Consider the following 22,498-nt stretch of genomic DNA (forward strand, 5'->3'; position numbering starts at 1 on the left):
CATGTAATAATAAATGTACTATATGTTATATATGTAGTACAGAAACGTAAAAATGTTCAGTTCTACAGTTAGATTAAGAATCAATACAAACAATTGAGGAATCAGAGACAAATCTGAACTCAACATGAACTGAATCTATCATCAAAGACTCGTGTATTAAATATAATAATCAAATGTTGATAAAAGAAAAACAAGCTTTTGTTTCTTTAATAGAAACCAAACTGTTTCTCTGTAAAACTCTCGATACGTTTAAAAGATAAAACTAAACATTTATGAGATTCTTCAAAATAAAAGTTTAGAGGAAGTCCAACTGTTCATAAATGTGATATTTTATTAGTTTATGTTTTAATGTAAATCTAAAACTGAACAGTAGCTGTAGCTGCTGAATAAACAACAACAACATCTCCTGAAGTATAGCAGAGGAATGTGAAGCAGCATGAATACAAGTACCTCATATAAGTACCTCATATAAGTACATATAAGTACGACACTGACTCATTGTGAAGCTCAAAGAACACAACCAGATAAAAAGGAGAGTGATTTTATTTTACAGGACAGACGAAGACGTCCTGCTGCTTCACAGACAGACGTCAGTCGACCTGAGAGGACTTCATGAAGCGTCTCCAACATCCGACAGTAGAGTCCTGACTGTGTCTGATGTCACGTCTTTGAGTCAAGACGTTCACGGTGACGTTGGCACAGAAATAAATGTGATTTCTAATTTCACGTTAGTTTCATCCTTCTCATTTCTACCCGTCTGGTTAAAAGCATCAGATCCTCAGAGAGATTAATACGTCGCTCCTTTAAAGAAACGTCTTCAGACAGAACAAACAGAACAGAACAGGTAGAAGGTGGGAGCGGTGGAGGGAGACGTCTGCAGAGGAACGAGGTGCGGCGGATCGTGAGGCCGTCCGGTCCTCGGCAGAGATCTTCAGGGAAACTGCTGACGAGGCGCTTTTTACGCCATGCTGACGAGAAACAGAAGAGAGAGAGAGAGAGAGACGTTTAAAATCACTGAAGCCATAGAGTCTGTGAAGAAGGGGAACACGGCCGACGAACAGGAAGTGACCATATCTGGACTGAGGAGGAGCGACGTAGAGACGCCGTACACGTCTCTGGTAGAGACCTGTCAATCAGTGTGTAGCCCCGCCCCCTAAATCATCCCCTGCTTTATGGTCTGTTTGACTCTAAATGGAGCATAATGTACTAAATGACCATCATGCTGTATTGAAGAAGACTTGTCTAGTGAGACGTAACTTTAGTAAAAAACAAAACAAGTGAACAGATGGAAGTGTGTGTGTGTGTGTGTGTGTGTGTGTGTGTGTGTGTGATGAAGTGTTAATGAGTCAGTCTGTCCCACAGCTGTTGACTGTTACAATCTCTCCTGCGTGTAAAACAGGAAGTAGAGACTCTCTGTGTGTCTCCAGGTGTGACCGATGAAGAGGAGGAGGAGGAGGATGATGATGAAGAGGAGCGTCTCACCTGTCGATCAGAGAGTCCCTCATGCTGGTGGCGATGGCGGACGGCTGGGCCGAGTCGCTGAGCCTGAAGACGCTCTCGATGACGGACAGCTCGGTGCTGGTGGTGTCCAGGCCGCAGAACGCGCACCAGTCGTTGACCACCATCCCACCGGCGATGACCTCGCTGCCCCGGTTCACCGTGCCGGCCTGGACAGGAAGTCACATGTTCGTTTACGTTTACGCGAAGCCTCTTAAGCTTCACTCCGACTGGTGGATCGTTAACTCACCACCAGGGGGACCTGCAGCAGAGAGGACAGCTCGTCCTGGTCCTCTATGGACGTCTTCGGGTGGACCAGGCCGCCCTGGTTGCTGAACGCGCTGTAGGAGCCGACCAGGACCTGCTCAGCCACCGTCTGACGGAAGACCTCCACCTTCATGGTGTCAGCGAGGATCTCCTCCGTCTCCTGAGAGGGGAGGGGGGGGGAGAGAGAGAGAGAGAGAGAGAGAGAGAGACCAGAGAGAGAGAGAGAGAGAGAGCGAGAGACATAGACAGAAAGACAGAGAGAGAGTGAGAGTGAGAGAGAGAGCGAGAGACAGAGAGCGAGAGCGAGCGAGAGACAGAGAGCGAGAGACAGAGAGCGAGAGACAGAGAGCGAGACACAGAGAGAGAGAGAGAGAGAGAGAGTGAGAGAGAGAGAGAGCGAGAGCGAGCGAGAGACAGAGAGCGAGAGACAGAGAGCGAGACACAGAGAGAGAGAGAGAGAGAGAGAGAGAGAGTCAGAGAGCGAGAGAGAGACAGAGAGAGAGCGAGAGAGAGAGAGTGAGCGAGAGACAGAGACAGAGAGAGAGAGAGCGAGAGAGAGAGAGTTTTAATAAGGATCTGAACCAATAAGAGTATAGATTATTAGAGTACTAGTGTTGATAAAATGGTTTGACACCCATCGCTAGTTCAGACTCTGACTACACAGATAACTTACTATAACAGTGTGTGTGTGTGTGTGTGTGTGTGTGTGTGTGTGTGTGTGTGTGTGTGTCTCTCTCACCCGGTCGAGGTCGGGGTGGACCAGAGCCACGTAGTCGTTGCAGGCGATGACGTTGCCGAGAGCAGACAGCCTCTCCTCCACCCTCTGGATCCTCACGGCGTCTGGGAGACAGTTCTTGATGTGCTGCAGCTCCTGGTCCGTCGTGTTGTTGGGCACCATGAGGCCGTGACGGTTACCTGAGGAGGAGCACGCACACGCACACACACACACACACACACACACACACACACACACACACACACACACACACACACACACACACACACACACACACGTCAGGGTGGATATACTGTCACGTTATTAGCTCCCGTTGGATGAGAAGACGAGGAAAGGAGAGATGGAAGAAAGGTGTTGTTGTAAAGGATCGATGTGTTCTAATTAGTGTGTGTGTGTGTGTGTGTGTGTGTGACATCACTACTCACCCACACACATCCTCCCGATGATGCGACAGCCTGCGATGGAAGCGTGAACCACCGGGATGGTTTCTGACAGCTCCCCCTCGAACACACTGCACACACACACACACACACACACACACACACACACACACACACACCTCTTGTTCTGTCAGAATATAAACACTACAAAGCTCCACTGCACAGGTTGATCTTTGATGACATCACGGCCGCTGAAGCTAATTTTAGCCTCCCTGCTAACGTTAGCCTCCCGATCTCAAGCTAGCTTCCTGTAGTGAGACGGTGCTCACCTGTAGAAGTTCTCAGAGCCGCCGACCGCCACCAGACAGTACGTGTTGGTGAGTTTGGCGAAGCAGCCGATCTCGTTGTTTTTCTCAAACGATGCTCTGACGGCCATGATGACGAAGAGGAGGAGGGTTAGCTTGTGATCCTGGAACAACAACAACAACACAGATGTGTTATATATGTTATATATGTTCGTGTTAATTACATAATATACGCATATAAGTTTAGCAGCTGTGGTGTTTGAGCCGCTGTGTGTTTAACTGGTTTATGTTCCAGTGTGTGAGACAGATGGGAGGGGGAGTGGCCTTCAGGACCCACGTCAAATAAACAGGAAACAAACATGTCGATCACTTCCTCGCTCAATATAAACGGAACCGTTTACTGGAAGATTCACTCGTTCATGAGGCTGTGGATGAGATGCTGAGGACACAGAACAAGGACACATAGCGAGGACCAGAGTGAAGACACACAACGAGGACACATAGCGAGGACCAGAGTGAAGACACATAACGAGGACCAGAGTGAGGACACATAGCGAGAACCAGAGTGAGGACACATAACGAGGACCAGAGTGAGGACACATAGCGAGAACCAGAGTGAGGACACATAGCGAGGACACATAACGAGGACCAGAGTGAGGACACATAGCGAGGCCACATAACGAGGACCAGAGTGAGGACACATAGCGAGAACCAGAGTGAGGACACATAACGAGGACCAGAGTGAGGACACATAGCGAGGACCAGAGTGAGGACACATAGCGAGGACCAGAGTGAGAACACATAACGAGGACCAGAGTGAGGACACATAACGAGGACCAGAGTGAGGACACATAACGAGGACCAGAGTGAGGACACATAACGAGGACCAGAGTGAGGACACATAGCGAGGACCAGAGTGAGGACACATAGCGAGGACCAGAGTGAGGACACATAGCGAGGACCAGAGTGAGGACACATAAAGAGAACACATAGCGAGGACCAGAGTGAGGACACATAACGAGGACCAGAGTGAGGACACATAGTGAATGACAGAGTTGGTGGTCGGTGTCGGTGTCCATTACGATCATACCATTAGTTATACATCATTGGGGACATAAACATAGAAACATGGACCCTGTTGGAGTCGAACCGCTGATCGTGACCGACCCATGAGCATCGAGTGTCTTCTGACCTCCTACTCTGAGAGAGTGTCTATGTACTCATCGTGTAATATTATCACTACCACACAATATCTCATCGTCATGATGCGTTTCCTTCAGTCACATTAACGTTAGTGCACGTCGACGTGATCACGGTCACGAGCTGCTGTAGTCACGTCATATAAGTTATATTTAATTAACACTAAGAGTTCAACGCCAGTGACAGTTGAGCTGGACTACCGATGCTAGCCGGCTAGCTGGTTAGCTTTCAGAAGTTTTCACGTTTAACAGCCGGAGAGGAAAACGTGTCACATTGTATAAAAACACCGAGACTTGTTCACAGTCACGAGCTGCTGGTGATGACGTCATATATGTTAGTGTTAATTAAATACAGTTACGAGTTTAACGGCTGTGACTACCGATGCTAGCTGGTTAGCTATGGTTAGCTTTCAGAAGTTCATCGTTTACAGCCAGAGAGGAAAACGTGTCACATTGTATAAAAACACCGAGACTTGTTCACAGTCACGAGCTGCTGGTAATGACGTCATATAGATAATTACTTAAATAATATACGAGTTTAGCGGCTGTGACTACCGATGCTAGCTGGTTAGCTGTGGTTAGCTGGTTAGCTTTCAGAAGTTTATCGTTTAGCAGCCAGAGACGAAAACATGTTTTAACGAACACAAATGTTACTCTTAAGACACCGTGATGTCCAACATAACTTCAGGTAGTTAGAGGTACTAGTATATACTATATATGATATACTATATATATATATATATAGATATAAAGATACAATTACCTGAATACGATCCTCTCAACATGCGTGATGATTCTCTTCAACCACACGTGTTCACTTCCGCTTCTGGGTCAACGTGGTGACGTAAGACGTGGTGACGTAGGACGCAGCACGTGGTTATGAAAAACAATCCGGCCAGAGTGACGAGTTTAATGTGAATTTATATTATTTATATTATATTAACGTATAAATACATAAATAAAATGGTGAACTCTTTCAAGAACAATATTTTTCTGGTTTTATATTATTAAAGTTTATTTATCCCAATTCTATTTTTGTAATTAATATTTTTTTAATCAATTAATTTTAATTAATTTTCGTTTTTCTCTGTACCATTATGTTGAGTACACGTCTGTAATGTTTGTATATTAAATGTTTTTATTATTATTATTATTATTGTTGTTATTTTTGACACCAGCACTGAACTTCTCTGTGTTTTGATTTTGAGAACATGATTCATTATAAATGTTATTTGTCATTCAAATGTTTATTTTCTCAGGAAATATTATAGTGACAGAGCAAAAACATCACACTTCAAGCCAACACGTTTTATTTTGTATTAAAGCAGTAAAAATAATAGTAAAACAGCAACTATAACGTATATTCTTTGAGTTAACTGTTTGACATATAGACTCTGTTGCTTATGCTGTTGGTCATTGGTGCTTTTTACATATTGTTTACACATACTGTACATATATTGTACTGTTATGTCTATTTATGTTTAAGTGTATTGAGAGCAGTCAGTATGTTCAAACGTCCTTTATGAAGACAAAGTGAAGAGTTTACTTTAAGTGTTCTTTCATTTTTGTATTCAAATTCATTTTGACCGTTTTAAACGATACTTTCGATCAAAATATAAAAATCTTAATTTAGGTTCTAAAACAAATAATTCACCAAATATTAAAATATCAGATTGTTAGAAACTAAAAGAAGAACAAACGTCATAATTTAAGATCCACTTACATTGTAATTTCACATATATGAGTCCATATAGACTCTGGGAAGATGAATATTATATATATATATATATATATATATATATATATATATATATATATATATATAATATATAATTCATTCATTTAGACAATGACATGTATCCATTTAATTGATTCATAGATCTATAATGCAATATTTGATTCTGTTATATTCTATTCACAATCAGCTTTGTTGGCCAAGTATGTTTATGAATGCATTTTTGACAATTATTAATTATTACACACAAGTCATCAGTCTGAACTGTATGATGCATCATTTGTAGTTTCATAATGTTATCTTAATGCACGTGTTTAAAGCCTCTTCTGCCGCTTCACAACTGATGTTTTTCCCGATGCTCAGCGTGCGTGTGCCCGCGCGTGTCAGCGTGCACGTGAAAGGGTGCACTTAAAAGAAGACCGACCTCTCTTCTTCTTCTTCTTCTTCTTCTGTGAAAAACCTGCATGGCAACTGAGAGCGCGAGCGCGGCTCCTCGTGCTCCTCCCGGTCCCCCTCGCGCAGCGCCGGGGTGAGAATAGGCCCCTCTCAGCCAATCACGGCGGCCGCTCCCGCGTGACGTCCTTGTTTGTTGACACTTCCATTAGCTCGCCACCTGCGTGACGTCACGGGGGGGGGAGGAGACAAAGAGCGTCAGAGTGTCAGAGAGGAGAGGAGGTCTCACTCCTCCTTATTTCTGTCAGCTCACGTTTCAACGTCTGTCATTTATTTTTCTTTTAAATGCCTAAAGTTTAGATTATTAACACATTATTAGCAGATGTATAATGTCAAACACAAATCATTTAGCTCAGTTAGCCATCATGCTAACTGGTTAGAAGTCTGCAACTGATAAAAGTCGAATATTTACTCAGACAAGCAGCTTCAAACGGGACATTTATGATTGATTGGAAGTGTTTTTATGCCTCAGCGTCAGTGACAGGCGTCATGTTTTCTCCTGACTCAACCCCACACAAGGAACATGTCTCTGTTTTCTCTCAATACACAGAAGTCATAATACAGCTAGCAAAGCTGGACAAAGGTAAAATATGAAAATATTAAAAGGACACACAGGAGATGGTTGCAATCTGAAACCTCAACACTAGATGGAGTCAGATCCTACACACTAGACGTAGTCGTCATGACGTCACTCATTGGTTTGTAGACTGATGTTATGAAGCCTCCAGTTCGGCGTTATGGTCGTCGCCATCTTGGTTTGTTTTTGCAACCAGTGAACAGGAAGTGACCATATGTGGACTGAGGAGGAGTGACGTAGAGACGCCGTATACGTCTCTGGTAGAGAGACCTGTCAATTACTGTGTAGCCCCGCCCCTAAAGCGTCCCCTGCTTTATGGTTTGACTCTAAATGGAGCATAATGTACTAAATGAACATCATGCTGTATTGAAGAAGACTGTAAACTAGAGATTGAGACCATAAACTCATGTTTACAATGTTTACTGAGGGAATAAATCAAGAGAGAAGTAGAGTCATTTTAGACTAGACTTCTATACAACCAGAGGAGTCGCCCCCTGGTGGACACTAGAGAGAATGCAGCTTTAACACGTGAAGCTTTGGCTTCACCTTAAAGAACCGGAGGTAAGACAATAGTGCAATGGTGGACATATGGAATGGTTAACGTCGCTTTATATACATTAAAGACGCTCCTCCTCCACCACAGCAACATAGTTGCGAATCGACCGCTATATAACGCGCGGAGTGATCGCTCCTCTCCTCTGTAGACGATCTTTGGAGTCAGCCCGCTGCACAGACACGTCGGACGGGATTCTCTGCCTGGAAACACGCAAACTAATCGGAACCGGCGGCCTGACGGAGACGGACGGGGGTCTCTGAGGAATAGGTGGGCTACAATTAATTCATGTCACCGGCAGCAGCTCACACCTCTCTCTCTCTCTAAATATATATATATATTTATATCTATTTATAGTGTAGGCGGAGCTCTCAGTGCTGTAAACAATGTTCACACTAACACACATGAATAATACAATACATCATTAACAAAACAAAGCTTCTTGTGATGAGATATGGAATAGATTGCACTGCACTATAAAGTAGTTTAGGTGCTGTTCCCCCCATTAAAGGCTGCAGGTTTACGTCCGCTGTGAATCAGGTTTTATTACATGCGGTGCAGGTCTTCTGTCTCCCAGCTGATAACAGCAGTCCTGATTTAGTGATGCACATTCCCTTAAAGCGGAGGAAGAATAAACTCACTCCCACTTCCGTGGAATCAATAGTGCAGATAGGCTGTAATTAATCTGCTGGTGAGAGATTATTTGTCTTAATTAGATCCCACTGGGGTGAACTCTATTCATGCCAAAAGGTGTTTTCATTAACCGCAGTGAAATAGGAGCAAAAAGGTGTGTGTGGGTGTGTGTGCGTGCGGTGGAGTGGTCTCCAGTGGGAATCGAGCCACCAACCCTGAGCTGTCAAGTCACACAAGCAGAGAGGGAAAGATGAGGACGAAGCCTGCAGCTGCGCACCGAGGATCACATGTTGAGTCCTTAAAAAGACAGATTAGGTTTAGTTAAGGGCAGCGAGAGAGAGAGAGAGAGAGAGAGAGAGAGAGAGAGAGAGAGAGAGAGAGAGAGAGAGAGAGAGAGAGAGAGAGAGACACACACACAGAGAGAGACAGACAGACACAGAGAGAGACAGACAGAGAGAGACAGACAGAGAGAGAGACACACACAGAGAGAGACAGACAGACACAGAGAGAGACAGACAGAGAGAGAGAGACAGACAGAGAGAGAGACAGGCAGAGAGAGAGAGAGAGAGAGAGAGAGAGAGAGAGACACAGAGAGAGAGCTATATTTAGCGTAGGAGAAGTGAGGTGACTGCTCTGAATGCTGATGGAGATGCTCTTGGATTCATGAATGAAGCATGTGTGTGTGTGTGTGTGTGTGTGTGTGTGTGTGTGTGGATCAACGCGTAGTAAAGAGTGTTTAATATTTCTTCTGTATTTCATCCCTCTGATGTCATATTTAGGTCTGGATTAAAAGTTAAAGCCACGATCAACTTCTATGTGAAACAAGTTAGCGCTCTGCTGTCCGGAGAAGCTCAACGTCGTGACTCGTCTGTGAATCCGTTAATCTGTCGCTGTTACTGCCGGACATTATTCGACACACGCTGGTTACTTTCTCCTTCTGTCAGTCTAGAGTGTCAAAATATTCAGCAGCATTTTGTTCCTGTTTAGTTGCAGAATGACAGAAACGTCCCAGCAGCCTCTAGTTTCACGTGTCCTGGACCGGAGACCAAAGGATTCACATAATGAATTATGGACCATAAAGACATCACACCTCCTCTATGTGAACCAGTCTCAATGTAGTCCCGATCCTCTATGCGAACCAGTCTCAGTGGAGTTCCACTAAATGTTAATGGACAGATTATGAGACAATAGGCCCCTGGGCACAGATATGTAAGGGACCCCCACACTTCCATAAGAACAAGAGCCACAGATTTAAAGGGACATATTTTTGGTTTTGCATCTTTTTGTAGTCGTTTTGCGTCTCTTTGTAGTAGTTTTGCATCTCTTTGTAGTCGTTTTGCGTCTCTTTGTAGTCGTTTTGTGTCTCTTTGTAGTAGTTTTGCGTCTCTTTGTAGTAGTTTTGCGTCTCTTTGTAGTCATTTTGCGTCACTTTGTAGTAGTTTTGCGTCTCTTTGTAGTTGTTTTGCGTCACTTTGTAGTCATTTTGTGTCTCTTTGTAGTAGTTTTGCATCTCTTTGTAGTAGTTTTGCGTCTCTTTGTAGTCGTTTTGTGTCTCTTTGTAGTAGTTTTGCGTCTCTTTGTAGTAGTTTTGCATCTCTTTGTAGTAGTTTTTCATCTCTTTGTAGTCATTTTGCGTCACTTTGTAGTCGTTTTGCATCACTTTGTAGTAGTTTTGCATCTCTTTGTAGTAGTTTTGCGTCTCTTTGTAGTAGATTTGCGTCTCTTTGTAGTAGTTCTGCGTCTCTTTGTGACGTCACAATAATAAATATTTGCAGTAACATCAAACAGAAGCTCTGTCGACCCGTTCAGTAACCCGTTCACGTGTAGGTGGGACTTTATTATTAAACTACCGCCTATTTAAACTATTCAAACCAGTCGATATGGACCTACTGTACTGTATACTGTGTGTTGTTTAGGTGACCTGCTGTGTCGGTGACTGTGATGATGGGAGGAGATCAGAGCCATGAGACGACGTCTGAGGAGAAAGAAGAGGAGGCTGAAAAACATCAAGAAGCTGACCAGACCGGCGGCTCAGAATCTGCTGCTTCTGGTAATAAGATAATAAAATATATTGTTTTAAGATTAAATCAGTGGTTCTGAACATTTTGGGCTTCTGACTCCCTAAAGAACATTTTCTACTTGGCCCTTGTTATGTTTCAGATACTTCAGATGTCTCTCAAACGAAAAAGACATTTTCTAACTGTTCAATTATCCAGTATTTCATTACAAAAAGCAAAGATTATAAATTGTTCCAAACGGGTTGGGAACATCTGGACTACATTTAAGATGTCAGATAGATTATGACTGTTTTACTGCAGAATGAGTACTTATATTTGTCATATGTTTAGCTGCTAATACCTCAATTTTAATGAAGGACATTCATTTGTAATTGAATATTTTTGCATTGGTACTTTTACTTAAGTAAAGGGCCTGAGTATTTGTACAAAATTAACATTCAACATATACAAGTTTGCAGAGACAAAGATATCCATTCAGAATCTGTTGCATAATTTAAGATCGTAAGATCTCCGTTTCGTTCTTTTTGGCGGCACCTGTGGCGATAAGCGGTAGTTTCAGGTGTGTTTTTGGATCTCACTTCCCAGGGATCCAACCTACGTCTTGTCTTGGATTGTCTCCACAGACATCCAGTTCTTTATATTGCAAATGTAAGAGCTTCCCTCAGTGGAGCATGAGCTCAATCACCATTAACAGACTTAACAGACACTTAATATTGTTTTTGGTTAATGCCTTTCCCTCCCACAGACACACCTGGAGAGCTGCCCCAGTGCAAGATGGGAAACAGGAAGGTGGACAACATGTGTTTCATGATCGCGTGCACCAACTGGTACTAAACTGGTCCTGGTTCGACGTGTTAGTGAAACAGAAGATTCATGGACTGGATGAAATCCCACGTATTTACAGCATCGTTACACCAAATGTAAAAAACGCCAATTCCCATTTTCCAGGTGTAACAAACGACATACAACATGTCAATCAGTGAGCTTTAGAGGTTTGGGTCGGTGGATTTTGTCACTTTAGGTCGGAGCCAGGCTAGCTGTTTACCTCTATTTTCAGTCTTTATGCTAAGCTAAGCTAAGCTAAGCGGCTTCATATTTACCATACAGACGAGAATTGTTGTAATTCTTGGAGAGAAAGCAACTAAGTGCATTTCACAAAAAGTCAAACGTTGTGACGACTTCTGTTCTACGAAAAGAGAAAACACCTGAAGTATTTTGATCATTTCTGCAAATGCTGACTCAGTGAAAGAAATAACTTGTTCTGGGAATGAGGTGGACAATAAATCTGTTTTGAGCATCAGTCTTCTCTGATCTGATCAATGAATGAAATAAACTGAGCAGGTAAAGAATGGAGATGAGATAAAGATTCACTGTTTATAAGAAACAGAGCGTTCAAGAACTTGTGCATAAATGCTGAAGTAGTGCATCCTTTGCCATGAGAATGAAGTTCTGAACATAAAGTATGAAGTACAGTTCTGCTCATGTTAATGTATGTGCATTGTTCCTTCTTAAATATAATAAATATAGTTATTTCAACAGCAATGATAAATGTTTTTTTTTATATCTGTGTCTCTTTAGTTGTGTTTAAAAGGTGTTTACTGAACAATACATTTTCACAAATTAATTTTTAACATTCAAAATTTCCCACCAAACCACACTGACTGTGTGGCCTAACAAACATGTTGACTATTTCTGTAAAAGCCTCATTTACAAAAGTGTGTGTTGACATCTGCTTATGGTCGTCTTTATGACACATTGCCACCATCTGTATTCTCTGACAGATGTAGCACCTGTTCAGGTTTCACAGTTCAAAGACGACCCAAATGCAGATAAACACAAAACATGCGAGAGCTTTGCCTTCCGACTCAGCTCCCTCTTCACCACAACGGTCTGGTACAACGCTGCACCGAAGCATCTGTCCAGCTCCTGCTCCATTTTACCTTCACTGGTGAACAAGAGATACTTTCCTCACTTACTTACTTACCCCCAACCTGGTTATTGTTTTACTGACTCTCATCCCGACCGCTTCACACTCTGCTGCAGACCGGCCCGGTGCATCCTAAAGGTGACGTTCTGATGGAGCGAACAGAACCACATCGTCTGCAAAGAGCAGAATCGCAATTCTGAGGAGCCCAAAATTGGACACTCTCTTCTCATCGTCTGGGCAGGATTTGTATTTCTGCGCCGTGAAATACAAACGTTTCAGATTCAGTGTGAGGCTCATAAAGATAGATGGGCTTGAATTTTTAAGTTGACATGTGACTTATTCACACAAATGAAAAGACTTTTACTGCACATACTACCCCTCTCCAACAATATTGCACATTGGCCCTCTTTCTTGATGTTCCATGGTCCCCCATCCCCAGAACATTACCAGGATTTTACTGAGTTAAATTTTAACTCCTCCACTTCTTTCAACCTGCATTCACACTTTGAACACATCATAACTGTTACAACAGCCTGCTGCACTCTATCAATCTACATATCCAGCAATAAATCAGTACTTTGGACTGAGACACACCTCACCTGACTCACCTGAGACAAAGCAGAAAACAGGTTTGTCTTTCTTCCTCACTAAAGAGAGACACGCAGACTGAAAACAGACGATCAGATTCACCTTCAGAACAAACTAACAACTTCATCTGAGAGAGTTCAGCTACAGGAGAGAAAAGAGGAAAACTACAACACTGCTGCTTCAACCTGCTGACGCTCCACACACTGAATGTGAGTTTGACTAAAAACAGTGAAGTTAGTAGAGGAGGGAGGGGAGCCATGACTGATGTACTTTCTGTGTTTTCAGCTTCACTCAGAGACAAAATGGCTTCCAGAATACAGGAGGATCTCTGCTGTCCGGTCTGTCATGAAGTCTTTAGAGATCCTGTTCTTCTGTCATGTAGCCACAGCTTCTGTAAAGACTGTCTGAAGAGCTGGTGGAGAGAGAAACCAAATCAGGAGTGTCCAGTTTGTAAGAGAAAATCTTCAAAATGGGAACCACCTTGTAACCTGGTGTTAAAGAACCTGTGTGAGAGTTTCTTACTGGAGAGAGATCAGAGAGCTTCAGAGACTCTCTGCAGTCTGCACTCTGAGAAACTCAAACTCTTCTGTCTGGATCATCAGCAGCCAGTGTGTGTCGTCTGCAGGGATTCAGAAAAACACAGCGACCACAGATTCAGACCCATCGGTGAAGCTGCTGGACAACACAAGAAGAACCTTCAGGAAACTCTGAAGCCCTTAAAGGAGAAGTTAAAGGTTTTTGAAGAAGTTAAAGTGAAGTCTGATCAAGCAGCAGAACACATGAAGGTCCAGGCCCGACGCACAGAGAGGAAGATTAAGGAGCAGTTTAAGAAGCTTCACAAGTTTCTAGAGGAGGAAGAGGAGGCCAGGATGGCTGCACTGAGGGAGGAAGAGGAGCAGAAGAGTCAGATGATGAAGGAGAAGATGGAGGCTCTGAGCAGAGAGAGAGCAGCTCTTTCAGACACAGTCAGAGCCACAGATGACGAGCTGAGAGCTGAAGACGTCTCATTCCTGAACAACTACAAGTCTGCAGTGGAAAGAGTTCAGCAGCGCCTCCTGCTGGAGGATCCACAGCTGCTCTCAGGAGCTCTGATAGACGAGGCCAAACACCTGGGCAACCTGACCTTCAACATCTGGAACAAGATGAAGGACATGGTCTCCTACACTCCTGTGATTTTGGACCCAAACACCGCTGATCCAATCCTCATCCTGTCTGAAGATCTGACCAGTGTGAGACCAGGAGAGAGACAGCAGCTTCCTGATAATCCAGAGAGGTTTGATGACTACTGGTCTGTTCTGGGCTCTGAAGGATTTAACTCAGGGACTCACAGCTGGGATGTCGAGGTGGGAGACAGTAGAGACTGGTTTCTGGGTGTGTTAGCAGAGTCTGTCCAGAGGAAGGGATTCATACCATCTGGATTATGGGGAATAAGGTTTTATAAAGGTAAATACTCAGCACAGGCAGTACCAGGTCCAGTAACTGAATACCTGGTGCAGAAGAAGCCCCAGAGGATCAGAGTGAATCTGGACTGGAACAGAGGAAAGGTGTCGTTCTCTGATCTTGATACTAACACACACATACACACCTTCACACACACTTTCACTGAGACGATGTTTCCATTCATTACCACTGCTAATAAACTGAATATAATACCAATGAAGGTCCGTGTGACAGTGAAAGTGAAAAATCTCCGAACCCATAAGGACCCATAACAGTGACACAGTCGTCACAGACACTTTAAATATACTGGAAAGTTCCTTATACAGTTTTATCATTGATTTTAACTCTGGAAGTCCCTAAGTGACACATAGGGAACATCCTGCTGAGGTCATGTGACAGTGAGTTAGTTTGTGTACCAATGACATCACCTCCAAAATGGCTGCCTGGCTGGTCAGCACATTAAGCAGAACTAGCTCTTTTCAAAAAGCTTGTTTTTGTTTCTAAAGGTCAGTTTTAACACATTTAACAATTGTTAACATGTCCTGCATTACAGCTAAACTGTTCTAACCATATATCACAAACAAATTTGTGTCTAAAAAGTTCTGAAAACATTGTTGTGACAGATATGTCACATCGTGCTTTTAAATTTATAAATAGTAATAAGCTGCTAAATTCATTTAGTTGATTCATTATTTTTAATTTAAACATGTTCTTTTGTTAAATTCAAAAGACATTTCAACAAAAAAATAGATGAAATTATTCAAATTAATTTTGAAATTACGAAAGAGAAATGTCCATCTCAGTTAATAATACACACAAACTAACAATATTTAAATCTCCAATTTTGGTCCTATTTCAAATTAATTTCACGATACAGTGTTCTGGATGCACCGAAGATCATCCAAGGAGAAGACATTTTTGTCTCGTAAAACAAATCTGAAAAAGATGTTTGGGTTAAATGCAAATAAAAAGGCAAATCTTTGTTATTAAGAAAAAAATAAGCCAAGTTGATGGGTTTTCAAATGAGGAAAACATCTATATGTAAACGCCTAATGTGACATATATGTAACATTTTCAGATCTCGGGGGTAGTATTTAGAAAATATTTTCAGAAATGTGTTCCATGTGGTCCATTTAGTCTGTTTTATATCCCCTATAGTTTTCCTTTAAGGTTTGGGTTCTTATACTTGCTCCCATTCCTACAAGTTTTACTCTTCATACATCATTTTTAGTCAACATGTAGAATAAATTGTGGTCATGTGAGCCTGAAAGTGACAGGAACTCCAACCAGCTGCTGCTCAGACATTCATGTTAGCTGAGACCAAAGAATTCTGGAGGACATCAAACGATAGCAGTTTTCTAACCTGCTCCCACGATCACATCTTTCACACACTGTGTTCATCAGGGTTTTTAATCTCTCACTGTATATAATAAAAGCGATAGGAGTTACAACCTTTGACTGGGAAGCAGGAGTGTGAGAGGTGAGCCTGAGCTTATTCTATGCAATGACCTGTCTGACCGAGGAGTCACTGACAGTTACCAACAGTCTGCTTTTTGTTTCTATTGGTGACCTTTGCATATGTAAAATGATTTTCACTTACTTTAATTTTAAGTTGTTGTTTATTATTTTTGGCTTGTGTGTGTGGATCAATGAAGACCAGCAACCACTTTGTGGAAGCTGATGGAATAAAAATAAAGATTAAATCATCCATGTATCAATAACTACATGTTTGAGGGGCCAATCATTGATCAGGTACAACAAACTTTATCTTACATTCTGGTGTCAGTTTTCATAGTTTCAAAACATTAAATTAAATGTTTAGTATATGAAATGTACACAATATATACATATAGAATGATCTGAAATATTTGTACAATTTTGATTTGATCATTAAATATAATAAATAAAACACGATTCTGTCTGTAAAAGTGTTTTCAGTGAGTTTCCATCAGTTGAGTTCTGCCTACAGCCTATAGTTTATCCTACAGCACCATTCCATCTTCTGATTAACTGCTCACTCTTTGTTGTGTTTATGACATTTGTTGGACTGGACCAGTGGAACTGTGAATTGTCAATATTAGTTTTAACCGTTAATTCCTTAAAGAGTGACTTTGAGTCTGGCAACGATTTCGGTGACAGCCCACAATGAACGGCTTAATTTTTCCTAATGTACAGTGTCATATTTTTTTGTAGTGACAGTGTACCAATACATTACTATGTAACATAGAGCCACAGATTTTGGTAGAAGGCAATAAAATGTGAAGTTAGGGAATAATAAAGTAATAATATGAAGTCGCTCAAGTCCAACAAGTGTTAAAACAACAAATTGCCAATTTTCAGGCTAGATTTTGTCACCTTAGGTCCGAGCCGAGCAAGCCGTTTCCCTCTGTTTCCAGTCTTCATGCTAAGCTAAGCTAGCCGGCTGCTGCCGCTGGCTTCATTATTACTGTACAGATGAGAGTCGTAGGCATTTGGATCTTTTCATATCACTCTCAGCAAGAAAGCAAAAAATCTTGAGGCTCCTCCTATATCTAAGGTTTGACTGTCGGCTGGATCCTCCCTTCCATCCTACAATAAACCTTACAGGGGAGTTTGAGCAGCGTTACACGCCGAAAATTGGAAGAAACCCACCTGTCTCCCTTTTTAAAAATAGGAGCAACCACCCCAGTCCCCCACAGACACTGTCCCTGACTTCAACGCAAAACTGAAGAGTAAGACCCTAGACCCTTGGGCCAACCAAACCCCAAAACCCTCCTTCTTTAGCTTCACCGTTGTGAGTGTTTAAACACAGTCCACTGGGATTCCATGTCCCAGCCTCCCTTGGAGTGCACAAAAAAAAAATTCTTCTGGAGGTGGGATTTGAAGACCTCGCAAACAGGGTACTCAGCCAACCATTTGCAGTTCACTCTCACTACAAGTATGACTTTTCTGGCAGCCTCCCCTACCATCTGATTCAACTCACCACCAGGTGGTGATCAGTTGCCAGCTCTGCTCCTCTCTTCGCCCAAGTGTTCAAGACATATGGCCACAGATCTGATGTTATGACAACAAAGTCACTCGGGTTCAGATCAGGCAGACCGTTCCTCCCAATCAGCCCCCTCCAGGTTTCTCCATCGTTGCCAATGTTAGCCTAAAGTCTCCCAGCAGAACTAGTTTAGAGTCAGTGCCTTTTCAAGGATGCTATCCAGAGACTCCAAGTACTCCGACCTGCTGTTTGATGCATAAGCACAAACAACTGCCACAGACTTTCTCTCAGCCACTCAAACTTTCATAGAGGTGACCCTTTTGATCCCCAGGGCAAGCTCCATCAAAGTGGCCTTCAGCCGTGGGCTTGTGAGTATCCCCACACCTGCCCAGCGCCTCTCATCCTGGGCCACTCCTGAAAGTCCAGTGCCTCTCCGCAAGTTTGGTTCCAGAACCAGTGCTATGTGTGGAGCTGATCCAAACTCTATCAAGTTGATATCGCTCCAGCTCCCAGACCAGCTCCGGGTCCCTTCCCGCCAGAGAGATGACATTCCACTTCCCAAGAGCCATAGACGCCAGCGTTTGTCACGCCTAGGTTCCTGCGTTTGTCTGCCACCCATCTCAACAAGAACCCAATTCCAATGCCTATCCCTGCGAGTGGTGTACTCCATGTAGATTTTTCAGGCTGGGTCTGGCCGAGCCCCATGCATCTAGGCCCGGCAACCAGATACTCACCGGGAAGCTCCCCTTCCAGGTCTGGCTCCAGAAGGGGGAGGTGCTACAACTGCTTTCTGGTCTATTTATTGTTCTGGCCCTTCCCCAGGGAACACTTTGCCCTAGGAGACCCATCCAGGAGGTATTGACCCTGACAAGAAACTTCCTAATGTCTACCTACATTCAGTCTACCTTTGAACAGAAACATAATTCTTGCAAATGCCTGCTGTAAACTATCTGTCTACATATCCCGCAATGAATCAGTACTTTGGAATGAGACACACCTCAATATTACATGTGAAGCAACAACATTCATCAGAGGAGGTGTGACAAAGCTCCACCCTCACCTGACTCACTTGAGACAAAGCAGGAAACAGTTTGTCTTTCTTCCTCACTAAAGAGACACGCAGACTGAAAACAGACGATCAGATTCACCTTCAGAACAAACTAACAACTTCATCTGAGAGAGTTCAGCTACAGGAGAGAAAAGAGGAAAACTACAACACTGCTGCTTCAACCTGCTGACGCTCCACACACTGAATGTGAGTTTGACTAAAAGCACGACTCAAAGATAAAGTAGATTTCAGTGAAGTTAGTAGAGGGGGGAGGTGAGCCATGACTGATGTACTTTCTGCGTTTTCAGCTTCACTCAGAGACAAAATGGCTTCCAGATCAGAGGAGGAGCTCTGCTGTTCGGTCTGTCATGAAGTCTTTAGAGATCCTGTTCTTCTGTCATGTAGCCACAGCTTCTGTAAAGACTGTCTGAAGAGCTGGTGGAGAGAGAAACCAAATCAGGAGTGTCCAGTTTGCAAGAGTATATCTTCAATGGAAGAACCACTTTGTAACCTGGCGTTAAAGAACCTGTGTGAGTCCTTCTTACTGGAGAGAGATCAGAGAGCTTCAGAGACTCTCTGCAGTCTGCACTCTGAGAAATTCAAACTCTTCTGTCTGGACCATCAGCAGCCAGTGTGTCTCGTCTGCAGTGTTTCAGAAAAACACAGCGACCACAGATTCAGACCCATCGATGAAGCTGCTCGACAACACAAGAAGAAACTTCAGGAAACTCTGGAGCCCTTAAAGGAGAAGTTAAAGGTTTTTGAAGAAGTTAAAGTGAAGTCTGATCAAACAGCAGAACACATGAAGGTCCAGGCCCGACGCACAGAGAGGAAGATTAAGGAGCAGTTTAAAAAGCTTCACCAGTTTCTAGAGGAGGAAGAGGAGGCCAGGATGGCTGCACTGAGGGAGGAAGAGGAGCAGAAGAGTCAGATGATGAAGGAGAAGATGGAGGCTCTGAGCAGAGAGATGGCAGCTCTTTCAGACACAGTCAGAGCCACAGAGGACGAGCTGAGAGCTGAAGACGTCTCATTCCTGAACAACTACAAGGCTGCAGTGGAAAGAGTCCAGCAGCGCCTCCTGCTGGAGGATCCACAGCTGCTCTCAGGAGCTCTGATAGACGAGACCAAACACCTGGGCAACCTGAGCTTCAACATCTGGAACAAGATGAAGGACATGGTCTCCTACACTCCTGTGATTCTGGACCCAAACACTGCTTATCCAGAACTCATCCTGTCTGAAGATCTGACCAGTGTGAGAGTTGGAGAGGAACAGCAGCTTCCTGATAATCCAGAGAGGTTTGATGATTTTCCTTCTGTTCTGGGCTCTGAAGGATTTAACTCAGGGACTCACAGCTGGGATGTCGAGGTTGGAAACAGTACAGACTGGTTACTGGGTGTGTTAGCAGAGTCTGTCCAGAGGAAAGGATTCATACCATCTGTATTATGGGCAATATGGTTCCATGAAGGTAACTACTCAGCACAGTCACCATCAGCTCCACTCACTGATCTCAACCTCCAGAAGAAGCTCCAGAGGATCAGAGTGAATCTGGACTGGAACAGAGGAAAGCTGTCGTTCTCTGATCCTGATACTAACACACACATACACACCTTCACACACACTTTCACTGAGAGGCTGTTTCCAATCATCACCACCACTGTTAATAAACTGAATATATTACCAATGAAGGTGTGTGTGACAGTGGAACAGAGCAGTTAGAGATAAAGATCATAAATATATTCATGATATTGATTCTTTCTTAAAAGGTAAAAGTCACTGAATTTAACCCGTTCAGCTGCACATGTCCTCCTGCTCTCTCATTATTCCAAACATATTTATTTTTGTTTCTTTTATTGGTGTGAATGCTGGAAGCATTTATTGGAATTAACCAATGTTCTACTATGGCAAGAAATATATATCATTATTTTCATTCCACCACATTTATTGTCATTCAACTCCAACATTTTACAACATAGAAACTTGATTCGATCAGCTTGATTAGAACATTACAGCCACTACTTTTAGTATTCATACCTTTAATATATTCAGTAATAATCATTGGAGGAAATACTTAAACATTTCTAAAAGTTTCATGCATTATCTACTAACTCATACTTTCAGCCAGAAACTCTAAAATCTTTAAAATGTTCCACATCTTTCGTACATTATGGGTGTAATTTAACTTTAAATTCACATTAAAACGTTTTTAATGGGAATTTAGTAAAGCTTAGTAATAATATCCCTCTCAGATGTTTACATTGGTGTGTATTGGACAGAATGTTTAAAGCTAGAGTGGATGACCTCGCAGTGGAAAGGAGCGAGACAATCTTTTGAAAAAAGTATGTTAAACTTGCTCCCATTCCTACAAGTTTTACTCTTCATACATCATTTTAAGTCAACATGTAGAATAAATTGTGGTCATGTGAGCCTGAAAGTGACAGGAACGCCAACCAGCTGCTGCTCAGACATTCATGTTAGCTGAGACCAAAGAATTCTAGAGGACATCAAATGATAGCAGTTGTCTAACCTGCTCCACGCTCACATCTTTCACACACTGTGTTCATCAGGGTTTTTAAACTTAAGGGTCTTTAATTTTAAGTTGTTGTTTATTATTTTGACTTGTGTGTGTGTGTGGATCAATTAAGACTAGCAACCACTTTGTGGAAGCTGATGGAATAAAAATAAAGATTAAATCATCAACGTATCAATAACTGCATGTTTGAGGGGCCAATCATTGATCAGATGCAACAAACTTTATCTTACATTATGGTATCAGTTTTATACAATATATACATACAGAAGTATCTGAAATATTTGTACAATTTTGATTTGATCATTAAATGTAATAAATAAAAAATGATTCTGTCTGTAAAAGTGTTTTCAGTGAGTTTCCATCAGTTGAGTTCTGCCTACAGCCTATAGTTTATCCTACAGTACCATTCCATCTTCTGATTAACTGCGTATTCTTTGTTGTGTTTATGACCTTTGTTGGATTATACCGGTAGAACTGTAAATTGTCAATATTAATTTAACCTCTTATTCCTTAAAGAGTGACTTTGAGTCTGGCATTGATTTCAGTGACGGCCCACAACGAACGGCTTAATTTTTCCTAATGTACAGTGTCATATTTGTTTGTAGTGACGTTGTACCAATACATTACATACAGAGCCATAGATTTGGGTACAATGGAATAAGATGTGAAATAACTTGTTCTGGGAATGAGGTGGACAAGAAATCTGTTTTAAGCATCAGTCTCCTCTGATCTGATCAATGAATGAAATAAACTGAGCAGATAAAGAACGGAGATGAGATAAAGATTCACTGTTTATAAGAAACAGAGCGTTCAAGAACTTGTGTATAAATGCTGAAGTAGTGCATCCTTTGCCATGAGAATGAAGTTCTGAACATAAAGTATGAAGTACAGTTCTGCTCATGTTAATGTATGTGCATTGTTCCTTCTTAAATATAATAAATATAGTTATTTCAACAGCAATGATAAATGTTTTTTTATATCTGTGTCTCTTTAGTTGTGTTTAAAAGGTGTTTACTGAACAATACATTTTCACAAATTAATTTTTAACATTCAAAATTTCCCACCAAAACAAACTGACTGTGTGGCCTAACAAACATGTTGACTATTTCTGTAAAAGCCTCATTTACAAAAGTGTGTGTTGACATCTGCTTATGGTCGTCTTTATGACACATTGCCACCATCTGTACTCTCTGACAGATGTAGCACCTGTTCAGGTTTCACAGTTCAAAGACGACCCAAATGCAGATAAACACAAAACATGCGAGAGCTTTGCCTTCCGACTCAGCTCCCTCTTCACCACAGCGGTCCGGTACAACGCTGCACCGAAGCATCTGTCCAGCTCCCGCTCCATTTTACCTTCACTGGTGAACAAGAGATACTTGCCTCACTTACTTACTTACCCCCAACCTGGTTATTGTTTTACTGACTCTCATCCCGACCGCTTCACACTCTGCTGCAGACCGGCCCGGTGCATCCTAAAGGTGACGTTCTGATGGAGCGAACAGAACCACATCGTCTGCAAAGAGCAGAATCGCAATTCTGAGGAGCCCAAAATTGGACACTCTCTTCTCATCGTCTGGGCAGGATTTGTATTTCTGCGCCGTGAAATACAAACGTTTCAGATTCAGTGTGAGGCTCATAAAGAT

The 22,498-nt window shown here is 42.5% G+C and overlaps 3 protein-coding genes and 1 long non-coding RNA gene across 4 annotated transcripts; 3 read left to right on the plus strand and 1 right to left on the minus strand.

Moving 5' to 3' along the window:
• Positions 1-525: 525 nt before the first annotated feature.
• Positions 526-5,221, minus strand: eif6 (eukaryotic translation initiation factor 6). The gene is made up of 7 exons (XM_068722297.1): positions 5,148-5,221; positions 3,210-3,349; positions 2,926-3,011; positions 2,504-2,679; positions 1,748-1,924; positions 1,483-1,667; positions 526-968 (listed from the first exon to the last, which is right to left on the minus strand). Exons 2-7 carry the CDS (start codon positions 3,314-3,316, stop codon positions 959-961), a joined length of 741 nt encoding a protein of 246 aa, XP_068578398.1. The 5' UTR covers positions 3,317-3,349; positions 5,148-5,221; the 3' UTR covers positions 526-958.
• Positions 5,222-7,864: 2,643 nt separating this feature from the next.
• On the plus strand, positions 7,865-11,895 carry LOC137880693 (uncharacterized). The gene is made up of 3 exons (XR_011103821.1): positions 7,865-7,972; positions 10,252-10,385; positions 11,099-11,895. It is a non-coding gene; the product is annotated as an uncharacterized lncRNA (long non-coding RNA).
• Positions 11,896-12,935: 1,040 nt separating this feature from the next.
• On the plus strand, positions 12,936-14,962 carry LOC137880671 (nuclear factor 7, ovary-like). The gene is made up of 2 exons (XM_068722166.1): positions 12,936-13,077; positions 13,154-14,962. The coding sequence occupies exon 2, from the start codon at positions 13,171-13,173 to the stop codon at positions 14,578-14,580; it is 1,410 nt and encodes a 469-aa protein (XP_068578267.1). The 5' UTR covers positions 12,936-13,077; positions 13,154-13,170; the 3' UTR covers positions 14,581-14,962.
• A 3,424-nt stretch (positions 14,963-18,386) lies between these two features.
• On the plus strand, positions 18,387-21,812 carry LOC137880773 (nuclear factor 7, brain-like). The gene is made up of 2 exons (XM_068722300.1): positions 18,387-18,528; positions 18,630-21,812. The coding sequence occupies exon 2, from the start codon at positions 18,647-18,649 to the stop codon at positions 20,036-20,038; it is 1,392 nt and encodes a 463-aa protein (XP_068578401.1). The 5' UTR covers positions 18,387-18,528; positions 18,630-18,646; the 3' UTR covers positions 20,039-21,812.
• The last annotated feature ends 686 nt before the right edge of the window (positions 21,813-22,498 follow it).

This window comes from Cebidichthys violaceus, unplaced genomic scaffold (assembly GCF_023349555.1).
Source record: "Cebidichthys violaceus isolate CVI_PGR_0920_01 unplaced genomic scaffold, fCebVio1.0.p SCAF_29, whole genome shotgun sequence".
NCBI lineage: Eukaryota > Metazoa > Chordata > Actinopteri > Perciformes > Stichaeidae > Cebidichthys > Cebidichthys violaceus.